Raw genomic sequence first — 11,837 nt, forward strand, 5'->3', positions numbered from 1 at the left:
TGAAAATCCCTGATAATGACCGTCTTTGGCATTCCTGAGTCATTTAAGCATGATTTGCAAAGGTGTAATCATGTAAGAAATTGCTTGAAGTCGACTTTCGTTATCCACCTTTACGAAAGTATTCTGAAAACTAACCAGACTTTTAAAGATTCTCCATCCTGTCACTTTTGCATTTTTAAAGGCTTAAACAACAAGCATGCTGTAGGCCAATGGGAGTGGATCTCTGGTGACCCTGTGACCTTCACCCGTTGGAAGGTGGGCTCACCGGTGCTCAACACCCACGGCAATCGCAACTGCGTCGCACAGAACAGCCGCGCCAGGTGGATCGAGAAAAAATGCAGGAACAACCGACAGCTGTACATGTGCGAGAAGCAGTTACGATGATGAAGGGCCAGGGTTCATGTTTAAGCGTTTGCAGATATGTTTGGTATTAAACTGAAAGAAATTAAGGAAATCAGGCAAGACAGAAAGAGCCATCCTTCCTTCTCAATACAGAATAAAAGAAGTGAATTCTTCTCCAGATCAGGCCTTCATATAGGCAAAGTTTCAATCTGGTTCATAATTCTTCACACGCTTGGCTGAAATGACACTCAGTCACTCACAGAAGCTTCAAGTGAGAAACAGGATTTTCAAGGCTTGTAGGCGAGTCCTTCCTTAAATCCCTTAGTCAAAGGATTCTACTACAAAACTGAATTTAAAATAATTTCATGGGTGCAGTTGATTCTGTCAACATAGAAGCACCTTTGCTTCTTCAAATTTTGTTTAACATGGTGCTAAACTTTTTAAAGATTAAAAAGCAAAATTGAAATAAGTAATCTTGAAGTAAGTACGCCCGTGATATTTGCTTTTATTCGTTGGAACAAGCATTATGACGAGGAAACTGGTACCTTTCCAAAAAATCTGAAGACTGTAATTTTCAACGGAGACTTACTGTACATTATATTTATAGAGTTAAATGGATTGTCTTTCAAAAATGTTGGGCGTTCTTTGATTTTTTTTTTCCTTCAGTGACCTTTTGCCTCGCCCTTCTGACATGTCCAAAGAAGACCTCATTTGTTTCACAGACATTGTGGAAGTCACACTGCCTTGTGGCAGTGGTCGGATTTGGCCATGTAATAACCACTTGGCCCTTTCACATCAATTGGGTGTAAGCCGCCACAGTTGCACCTTTAATGTGCTGCGTATCACTGCTACTCAGGTTAATTAGCACTGGCCATGATTATCCACTCAAGCCATTCAGATTCACTTGAGCATGATTATATCAACTTAGTCCATTGAAAATTTGACGTAAGAAAAACAGGAAATCTTGGCAAACGGATAGTTTTTAGAAGAAATTATTCTTGGATATAAGGGAATAACCACTTACGGCAACTCCAGTAGTCACCACAGGGGCAAGTAGGGTTGTTTGTGCATGGCGCGTGTATGTGTGGGAAAGATTGGGGAAGTGTCGTTAGCTTGAAATCCGAATAACTGTTGGTTGTTTTTTTTCATTCCCCCGAGATTTGAGATTTCAAGAGTTTACTATAAGTTTATGATAATCACCAACAATACACCCTCAGTAGCTTACCAGGTTGAAGGTGTCCTTCCTTGATCAATTTTTTTTTCTTCATATTTTTAGAGAGATAACTTGTCCTTTGTCCATTTGTCTTATTTACTCTCTCAAGTGCCTTTTCAAAAGTCCAAGGACACAAATAATCACTAGAATATGTGCCTTTGTCCTGTAGACATGCTTATCTCCTAAGTTTTGAATGATTTCTCCCTCTTTTATAAAAGGCTGCATCCCCTCCGCTTTTTACAAGTGGTAGACTTGCACGGCCACTGAAAGTAACCTGCTCCGTATCACTCAACATCCAGCTTACATTGCAACATCTGAAATGTTGTAACTGCAGGAAAAAGTGTACTTTTCTTGTTAACCTATAGATTTATTTTAGAGACTGTACATGTATTAAGAGTAATAGAATGCAGTAGGTTATTTGAACAAATCCATACAGCAAGGTATGGAAGATTTTACAGTTGAAGATATTGGCCCTTTTTACATAGTATAACGATTACAATGTTACTTTAATGTTATTTGTAGAGTTGAAATTCATGTATTTATCTTATTTAAGGAGCTTCCATATTGTCATTGTGTTTTGAAGTTGACATAGTGTGAAATTGCAACTTGCCTAAGGCCAAAACTAAACGGCGAATGGGATATCTGTTTGCTTTTTTTCTTTTTAGCTAAATTCAAGATTTTATCTTGTGGACTTTTCACACTGATGAAGGCTTTCTTTTCATCAGGGTCTTGTGAACAAATCTAGCCACAGATGTAGCCTCAGCTGTTGTACCTCATTCACAGTTAGGCATTGCTACACCTAGCATTCGTGTTTGGTATGTTAGGCTATGAGCGATGAAGTCCTGGCCAACGTTGTAGCTGAAGTATTTTGCCTTTTACTCCAAAGTAGAGACATACTCATTTATTTGTGTAAACTTAATTTGTTACGGAACACAAATAAACTTCAAGCCGGAAAACAGTTTTTCAAAGTGTGACCTGCTGTGTCCCACTGTAAACCTTTGAAAAAAGAGAGACAAGTACTTCCCAACTGGCAGGAAACTTACATGCAATACAATGTACATTTCTAATCGTCAAACTACTGATAGATTTGATTCGCTTTGCAACGGTGTGTCCCCATTCCTAACTCAGAACAAGTAAGAAATTGTAGAAGTTGCTCAGAGTTGCAAACATCTGATAATAAATCACAGTGGACGTGCCCAGCATGCGACCACTTTGTGAATGAATGTAAATACATGCAGCACATGTCAGATGACTGCCTTTACTGGTGGTTAAGAGAATGATGCACAGTGTATTGTGGCATCATTATACATGTACACCCCCAAAATACAATACATGTACTCCGTGTTTGATCACGAGCCGGGGGGGGGCAGCAAAGCACCGAAGCCCCCCCCCGGAATATTTTCCGGATCTACCCTTCATGAGAATAACAAACATTTCTATAAGCTTTTAAGAAATAAGTTTTAAAGCAACAACAATGCATTTCACTAAACGGCTCAACAACTACAGTACAACATGTGGACTTGTTAATGATGCTTAAGTGCATGAAATGTGGGAACCATACAGTCCAAGGTGCAGACTTGTGTGGGTTAATGCAAGTGTAGTGTAGACAGCAATCTCAAAATTCCCCAGCTCTATTAATAGACCAGGTCATGTTACTGAATGATTCTATGTTAGCCCAGTGCCATCTTTATGGGATCGGCCTCTTTTAGCCAACTGCTTGCACTGCACTTGTCGCATACATGTACGTTGTACAGGTGGAAAATTACTGACTCTATTTTTCACAGATTGAGTGTACGGGAAAGTGTTTTACTGAAACGTCAAAGTAGTAGGTAAGATATTCAGAGTTGTTTTCGGAGGTATAGAAGTTTAGATAAAAACTGATGGAATTTTTCAATACTAGGTATCAAAACCAGAGGCATTGTACTTTCTTTTAACGGACTTGTCACTAAGTCTCCAGTAGTAGTGGTCTTAAAGAAATCTGTACAGTCAAATGACGGGGTACATGACTGTTCTTTTGTTGTCTATTTAGCTACATTTAGAGAACATGAAGGTGTTTGATCAGATTTGAAGGGAAAAACATTTCACAGAGTGAAACAGTCATAATTTTGTAAAGTAATTTGCCAGTCCATTTTCTGTCCAAACTTTATTTGTATACAGTAACAATGGCAAGTGCTCTTGAGAAGATCAGTCAGCATCTTGAATGTGGAATTTGCCAGGACAGGCTCAAACAAGCAAAGGTTCTCGACTGCTTGCACAGTTTCTGTCAAGAATGTCTCCAGGATTACTACAAACGCAGGTACAAAGAAGCTCCAGAGATTCCTTGCCCTGTGTGCCGGCGGGTGACAGCACTACCAGAGACACGCATCCAAGGCCTGAAAACAAATTTTCATTTGATGGGAATCATTGAAGAGATCTCTGAGCAGGAAAAAGTGGCACGTTCAGAGAGTACGAAGGTCAGCTGCGAGTTGTGTGAAGAGGAAAACGAAGCTACGCATCGCTGCTTAGACTGTGCACAAAATGTTTGCCCAAACTGTCGCAAGACGCACCTGCGATGTGTCGCTACATCAAACCATACAGTGGCAACTTTTGAGGAAATTCGTCAAGGAAAGGTGACCGTGAAAAAATCTGAAAATGACACAAAGTTTAGATGCCAAAAACACGGTGGAGAGGTAAGACGATTCTACTGTGAGACATGTCAAGAGTTGATCTGCCGGGATTGTACTGTTGTTGACCACTGTAAACCAAACCATCACTACGTGGACTCTGGAGAGGCTTCTATCAAGTACAAACAATCACTGAAGGATATGTTGCCAGATTTTGATGTGGACATAAAAGTACTTGAACAGTCTTTAGCTGCTTCATCTGAAGCTAAGCAGAAATTGGCAAAGAATGTCACAAGGACTGTGAAAGCTGTGAAGCAGAGAGCGGATAGACTTAGAGCTGAGATAGCAACTCAAGAGAAAAAGTTGCTTGATGAAATCAAACAAATTCAACAGGATCGCAACAGAATGTATGACGAGCATCAAGAAAAAGTGAGCAAGCTTCTACAAGGAAAACAACATTCAGTGGAAGTGGCCAAAGATGTCACAAGCACTGCTTCAGACAATGACTTCCTGTCCCTCTATCCTGTCATCAGCAAAGATTTGAAATCACTGAAGGGTCCAACACCTCCCCAGATCGATAGCGAGCTTTCATATCTGAGCTTCACTCCAGGTCAGACTGAAATCAATCTGGGCAAGCTGGAGGAGAAAGTCAGGAAGTGGGAGATGTGCTGCAAGTTTGACCATACAGGAGGAGGTCTAGGAGGGGTTATGTTCACTGTCGGCATTACTGGTACTGTATGTGGTGAAATTGCTCTGGTAAAATATTTCAACAAGAAAGTTCTGCTCTGCAGTAGTGATGGACAGGTGAAGGAAAAAATCCCTGTTCAATCAAGTAAGTTTCTTTTGGTGTATACACATACATGTACATGTTCAAGCACAAATACACAGGGTTGGATCTGGCACCAAACTTGGGGGCGGGACGTTTTTTCAAAGACATAGGGCTGAGCCAAATAATGTCAAAATTGTGGTCGCTGGACCACCCTAAACACCCAATTGTCAATATTGTGTGATGCAGCCAACTTCCTTTCAGGACCTCAAGTCATCCAATTATCAGTTGAAACGTGTCATAATTTATTTCAACAAATTCTGCATTACTGTAGAGTAAATCATTACAAAGACTTCTGACTTGCAAATCTACGTCTGACTTGTTTAGAAACCTGTTTCCATATGCTAGGATGGATCCCATATTCTGCTGTTGGGCTTATTAACTGCCTTGAAATAACCTTAAGATGGTGATTTTTGTCATAAAAAATGAATTTGCTCCTCTTTTCGTGCATTTGCATTGGTATTTTCAAAATCAGAAAAAAAATCAAATATTTGGTACGCGATCCAATATATCTACACACTCAAGATATTTGCCACAGATCTACAAGGAGGGGAAAAAATTATATTTATTTAGCGTCGGTGTGAGGCTAAATGTTGGGACTTCCCACTTTCGAGCGGAAGGGAATCAAATAATCTTCATATCAAGAAACTCATCTAGCCCCCCTCCTTCCCCCTGTTTTTTTTGGGGGGGAGGGAAGCCCCAGCCTCAAGCCATGGCCTCCGTTAACTCATGGATCTCTTATTATGCACGTTTATGTTGATGTAAATTAAATCATCCATGTGCAAGACATCATGGGAAGAGTAACTAAATTACTGTCTGATTAACAGGGTTACCTAATAGGCATAATGCGCAATGTCACAAGCAACTTTCAGTACTGCTCTCGGCAGAAGGTTCACACATTTGCACTCACAGTTATCCATGTTCATGACTAAGGTTTGTTGATTGCAAGCAGTTAAAAAACATTCCTGACACATTGTATTTAATAAATAGTTGGGCTTGTCACCTGTGAAAGTGAATTACTTTAAATTACCAAGAGAAATATTATTTCCTGTTTTTCTTCAATCTTAATTCTTCCTTGCCCCCAGGTCCATGGGACATCGCAGCTATCCACAATCATGACAATCAGTTGGTGGTTGTAGATGACACCAAGTATGTCAAGGTGTTCAATAAGAAGAACGAGCTGGCCTTCCAGTTCCCTACAGTGCCACAGAGCGAGGTTGACAAGGCTGACGTGAACTTCAGCAGTGTAGCAGTCAAGGAAGATGGTACCATCCTTGTGGGTGATGTGAACAGGATGGTATGGACTGAACACAGGCCCACTGATGGTGCACTGCTGTGCACCATACCAGTGCAGACTCCACCTTGGTTCCTTGCTGTGGATGACCACACTGATAGGGTTGTGGTCAGCGGAGGTGGCAGTCAGAAAGTGGACATTGCTTCCAGCAATGGCACCATACTGGCCACCATCAAACCCTCCATCAATGGTCAGCAAGTGCAGCATTGCCACGGTGTTTGCTGCGACAGCTCAGGCACCTACATTGCAGTGTGCAATGAGCCTGACACAGGCCACATCCACCACTATGACCTCGATGGCAATTTCCTTGCTTGTGTGGTGCAGGGTCTGCATGTTCCGTTTGGAATTACATCCACACCAGATAGGAAGCTAGCAGTTGGCGACGGCCATGCAGTGAAAATGTATCATAAGGTTTAAGAAATAAGACTCTTTCCAAATGCACATTATGATTGACCAACGCATTGCAAACTCTTGGAGGTGCACTATTGTGAATCTGCCTGTATTGGTTAGAATTTCAGATGCATCTTATAGTCCCTGCTCCAACACTCAAATTGAGATGTCAAATACATTCACTGTTTGTATTTATATTCAGTGAAACAATATGATTTAGATTTAGTCATTGAAATATTTGTATTGAAGGCGAGAAAAATGGGTCTTTCTGTTCCAGTGATTTCCAGAATACAGTTACTCTGGACAGATTGCATTTGTACATGTCATTGATTGAAGTTGTCTGTTTTTGACTTCCTGAATTTCATGACAGTCCTTGGTATTTTTTATCTCATGATGTAATTTGTAAATACTTTTCAAGATCTGGTTCTTACTAAGGGAATTAATATGTGCCTGACCGGTCTTAAATGTGGGGCTTGGGCTTTAGTCATGTCCATTCTCCTGAGCAAGGTTTTAAACGTTTAAGACAGGCCAAGGACATATTTATTCCTTTTCATAAATACCTTTTTATTCAGAGAGTCAAAAGAAGTCAACAAACGATACCCAAAAAAGTTGAGGACTACCTTTTACTTTGTGTATACTTTTTATTTGAGATATTTGCTGCTGAAATTGTGCATGTGATGTTTTGAAGCATTTTTCATTTTTTTATTCCGATGAGAACACCATCTAGACAAACAAAAAAGGAAAGAACTAGACCCCACTTGTTGCTCGGAAAAAAATACAAGTACAAAAAAGAGGTCCTTAACATTTTTTGAGTAGTGTATAATGGATTTCCAAGAATTTTATTCTAAAACTTTACTTTCACTTTCCCGAACACCCCCGTCCATTTTATGGTATATTCCTTTTCAGAGTTGTCCAATAGAATCCCCTTTAGTGAACTTGGCGCGCGTGACACGTCGCGTGCATACAAACTCCTGACCAATCAGACTTGATTAAACCGTCTCGTATCCATTTGCCAGTGCGTGATTTACGCAGCAGGCATTGTCACTTCTCAGCAAGCATTTTAATGTTAATGCATGGTCACGTGACGCGTTTTGACCACAAGAGTCTTACATACAGCTTATCTCGGTTTTCCTAGGACACTGATGGATGTTACGTCATAAGAAAACTCAGGTAGAGTTTGCCTTTTGGTAGTAGTCGATGTGTTTGTGCTAATTCAGGTTTTTGTGGAAGTGAACACAATTTCGGTCTCTTCTAGTACATGTGTATGTGGTTATAGATGATGTACGGCTGCTTGATGGGTTTCTTGTTGATGGAGGAATGACTTGGCAATTTTGTAGACGGAACCCAATCTGCCAGTCATTATCCCATTGCCAAAGATGGTCGAACTCCTGCTGTAGCAGTCTTCCATTACCCTCTGTCTTGGTAGTACAATATAGGACACGGTCGCCAACCGATAATATGGCTGTTGTACCTCCCGAAATACAGTCCGGGAGGTCGTAAAGCAGGACCAGCACTTGGTTCTTGTTTTTCTTGCTTAGGATGAACCCCCAAAACATTTGTATTGATATACTCACTGTTGGTATGTCTGCAAGCTGATCTTGTTGCCTTCTTCAGTTGATGGTAACGTTGAAAATATCTTAGTTTCTTAGACACCTTTGTCTTGGTAATGCTGTGCTTTTTACGCCGTCAGCCTTTTGATTTCCCTAGTAATCCATGGTTGCACGGTTAAACCTTGTGGACGTCATCTTGGAGGGTAATCCACTGTCAAGGATCTTTAATAATGTGGACTTAATATCTAACCCCGTGAAGTGGACTTCAAACGCTGTATACAGTGCTCACAAACCCACGTTGATAAGTGGAGAATATTCCTCCTTTCGCACGATCATTACAGGCCTTATTTCATCTGTGGATTTTACGCTTCCGTGGTTTGCTTCTCAGCCTGATTGAGTCGATCTTTTCCCTACCCTTTAGCGCCATCGAGTCAAAGCCTTTGGATTTTTTTTTTGCAGCTTCTGTCTCGGGCTTGCATAGGTGAGCACTCCGAAATGATCATTATAGGCCTACATATACCCTCCTGTCCTGCTGTCCTTGCCAAAGAGTCAACCCACCAGGTCTACTGTCTTGCTGCGTCGCATTACCCATTAATTGTGCTTGGATCGCATCCTTCACTCGAGGAGTACCCGCATTGGGGGTCCGTACAGAGGGGAAATTTGTGCCCGGAAAATCCAGATCAGTGATTATCCTGAAACAGCTGGTAACGGGTTTGTGGATGTTCTAGGACAGGGGGACACAGGTCATCTGTGACTTGAACTTAAATCGAGTCACATCGGCAATATGGCCATCTGATGGCTTGGACTTACCACCTGAAACTCACGACCCCTGTGTTCCCAAACGAAAAAGATTTCTTCCTCATATTTCCTATGTGTAAATGTGACTACAATTTTAGGGCAAAACGCACGTCGACACACAAGGCGCTTAATCATAACAATGTTTCCATAACGCACATGCCTATGCACTCCGTCTCATGCAGCGTGCAGTTATGTTAGCCTAAACTGTCATCCCATCAACGGCTAGGAGATTGCAGTTTTGCTCGTCTCGGCAATTAACACGATTAAGTGTCTACTAAATAGACCAATGAAAGGGCCAGCCGTAGTGCCATGGCTGTTTTTATCGAGTCACTTGTTATCAAAACAATTACGTGTAATGGCAATTTCTTTGAATACAGCTAACAAAGCTAATTTACGTTTTCGTGTATACGCGAAAAATTGATGGTATACGCGAAAAATTGATGTATCTATTTTTTGTGTAGGTGTATTTTGATGCGAAAATCCTCAGTACAACTTCAGCGAGGCGTGATTCTTCGTGTGTGTGTGCTCCTACTACGGCCGGCATATGTCTTGGCCGTCTTAATAAGCACACCTTTTGTCACTCGGCACGCTTGTGATGTTTCCCCGTTATTCTGCACGTAACTGCGAGCCATCATGCCGTCATGAAATTTACGCACCATGGAGTTGAATCGGTCGGGACATCCAACCGTGGCCATTTATCTACCAGCAGTCTTCCATGACAGTATCAATAATGTTAAAGACCTTTGTAACGTTTAAAAGGGCAATGTTGGAGGTCCTTGTTCTGTTCCTGGAACTGTCTTGCTGCAAATATAATGTTCACCATTCCTCTTCCGTCACAGAAGCCGCGCTGACTCTCGGAAGGTGTCCCTACTCGAGGAGCTGGGTAAGGTTGATGAGGAGGACCGTATTGAAGGATCTTGCCAGCTGTGGACATGAATGATCTCCTGGTATTGTCACGTGTATGAGGATTTACGCTTTCCTTCCTTTCGTAGGGATCTAACGTGGAATGTCCTTGAAGTCCTTAGGTATAGTTGCTCCCACTGGACAGGAACAGCAGCCGGTCTGCCAGTCTCTGGGTGAGGTGCAGACCTGTTCAACAGCAGGCTTGACATATAGGTACTAGGTACCCCATGGCCTTTTCAGTCTCTTTGTACCTTGGTGGCGTGTCTAATTCCTGGTTGACGCGTCCAACTATAGAGACGTTGCATGCAGGACGGACATTTTCGTCCCATCTCTGGGATTTGGGCTGTGATGAGGTTTGGCCAGTCTGCACTAAAGGAGGGACTGTGCAGGACTGCAGGCCACAGAGAGAAGCGCTGGAAATGTTCCCTGTCTGCACCAGTGGCTCTGGGTCTCCTCTGCTTAAGCGTAGAGCCATCTTGCATCTGGCGAAGCCGTGGCCGGGACTTTCCAGCAAATGGTGGTGAAAGCTGCTTTCTTTACAGCTTATATGTCATGTTTTGATTCTATGAATTATCCAGAGGTGATGCTTGATGGAGTAGAGACATGGTGTCATAATTATTCTCGGTGACCCAGTCCTGATACTTTCTCCGGCTCGTAAGTAGTTAAATTCAGTAAACCATAAGTTCCTTGAAGGCCACTCAACCAATCTTCTTCGACAGGACCATTTCCTGGCTTCAAGCTGTCCTGCTTCTATAGGTCACTAGAAAGATCAGTTACATCCTGCGAGATCCTGCTTGAGTTTGAGACTTGCCGTAACTTCTTGAAGATCCTTCTCTACTGAGGCCTTTTCTTGTGTAAGCTTGTAAGTGTTCGGCGTGTTGTATTATAATGCACAGAAATTTGTCATCCGTACATGCTACATGATAATGTTGCGCAAAGGAGTGTTAACACGAGCTGTTATTTTAATTACTCTTAAGTGTATATGGCACCTGTAAACCGTGACGTTGATTTTCATGTTCTACCACTGGCGCAGTGAGTGAGAAAGTTACTAGAGGTTGGACTTGGACTCGAGGCAAGTGACTCGGCGAGCTAGCTAGGACGTGGATTCGAGAGGTAATTTGCGAGATAAATTTGAATAAAATCTGATACATGTACACTGATCGAGTTCTTGAAATTCACGTGGACTTAACGATTTGAATTCTCACACTGTTGCTATACCTCGTGATAAGGGGGCACGCTTTTGCTTAGTTACATAAGAGATGCCTTGCCTCAATACACTGTTGTCAGTGGGTTAAGAAGGGCACAAAGGAACCAGTCCATTCCAGAGATGGCGGTCGCTATGTGAAAGCGTTACCCGAATCACAAGGTATAGCAATAGTGTCTTTAGTCTGAGGAATTCGAATGTTACGTTTATGTTTAATATCAGATAACAGAGTGTATAGGCCCTACCAGATGTTATTAATTTCACTCGCAAATGGCTTATTGACCCAGACTCGGATTCGACTCAAGTGCCACTTGAGTCGAAACCGGGAATTGCCCACGGCAAAAATGGCTTTTTTAAAAATCAAATTATATTTGCCCTTAAGCTATTTTTACCGCAGATTCAAGAATTAATTTTGGCAGTACCTTTTGCACTTTCAATCTTGGCAAAATCCTTCTTTGCCTCTGAGTCCTGTGGACAAATCTAGCCAGATATTTTGATGGCAGCTTAATTGTTAATCTGTGCGTGCGGCCCATGATATCGGAAAATGCAGACAACTTATGAACAAAACACGAACTCTAGAAGTACTTAGAATATGAGCAGGATTGGTTTCCTTATTTCAGCCTAGTAAAGCCTTTTAAAATGATTTTTATTGCAAGCAGTCAATTTAACCTTTAATTGACTTTTGACACTTTTAAAGTTCATTATTTTTAAATA

General features: G+C 41.6%; 2 protein-coding genes across 4 annotated transcripts in view; both read left to right on the plus strand.

The window, feature by feature from the left end:
* The window catches only part of LOC110985173 (FRAS1-related extracellular matrix protein 1-like), a 29,950-nt gene extending 27,421 nt beyond the window's left edge, over positions 1-2,529 (plus strand). For all 3 annotated transcript variants that reach the window (XM_022246012.2, XM_022246011.2, XM_087144432.1), the window contains exon 11: positions 182-2,529. In XM_022246012.2, coding sequence (XP_022101704.2) covers positions 182-384 — 203 coding nt within the window. In that variant the 3' untranslated portion in view covers positions 385-2,529. The remainder of the gene's footprint in view (positions 1-181) is intronic.
* A 557-nt stretch (positions 2,530-3,086) lies between these two features.
* Positions 3,087-7,335, plus strand: LOC110985142 (E3 ubiquitin-protein ligase TRIM56-like). Its single transcript, XM_087144435.1, has 3 exons — positions 3,087-3,384; positions 3,713-4,990; positions 6,070-7,335. The coding sequence occupies exons 2-3, from the start codon at positions 3,718-3,720 to the stop codon at positions 6,693-6,695; spliced, it is 1,899 nt and encodes a 632-aa protein (XP_087000561.1). The 5' UTR covers positions 3,087-3,384; positions 3,713-3,717; the 3' UTR covers positions 6,696-7,335.
* The last annotated feature ends 4,502 nt before the right edge of the window (positions 7,336-11,837 follow it).

Source organism: Acanthaster planci, linkage group LG12 (genome assembly GCF_054643075.1).
Source record: "Acanthaster planci isolate LZ-2023a linkage group LG12, COTS_SCS, whole genome shotgun sequence".
NCBI classification, from domain to species: domain Eukaryota; kingdom Metazoa; phylum Echinodermata; class Asteroidea; order Valvatida; family Acanthasteridae; genus Acanthaster; species Acanthaster planci.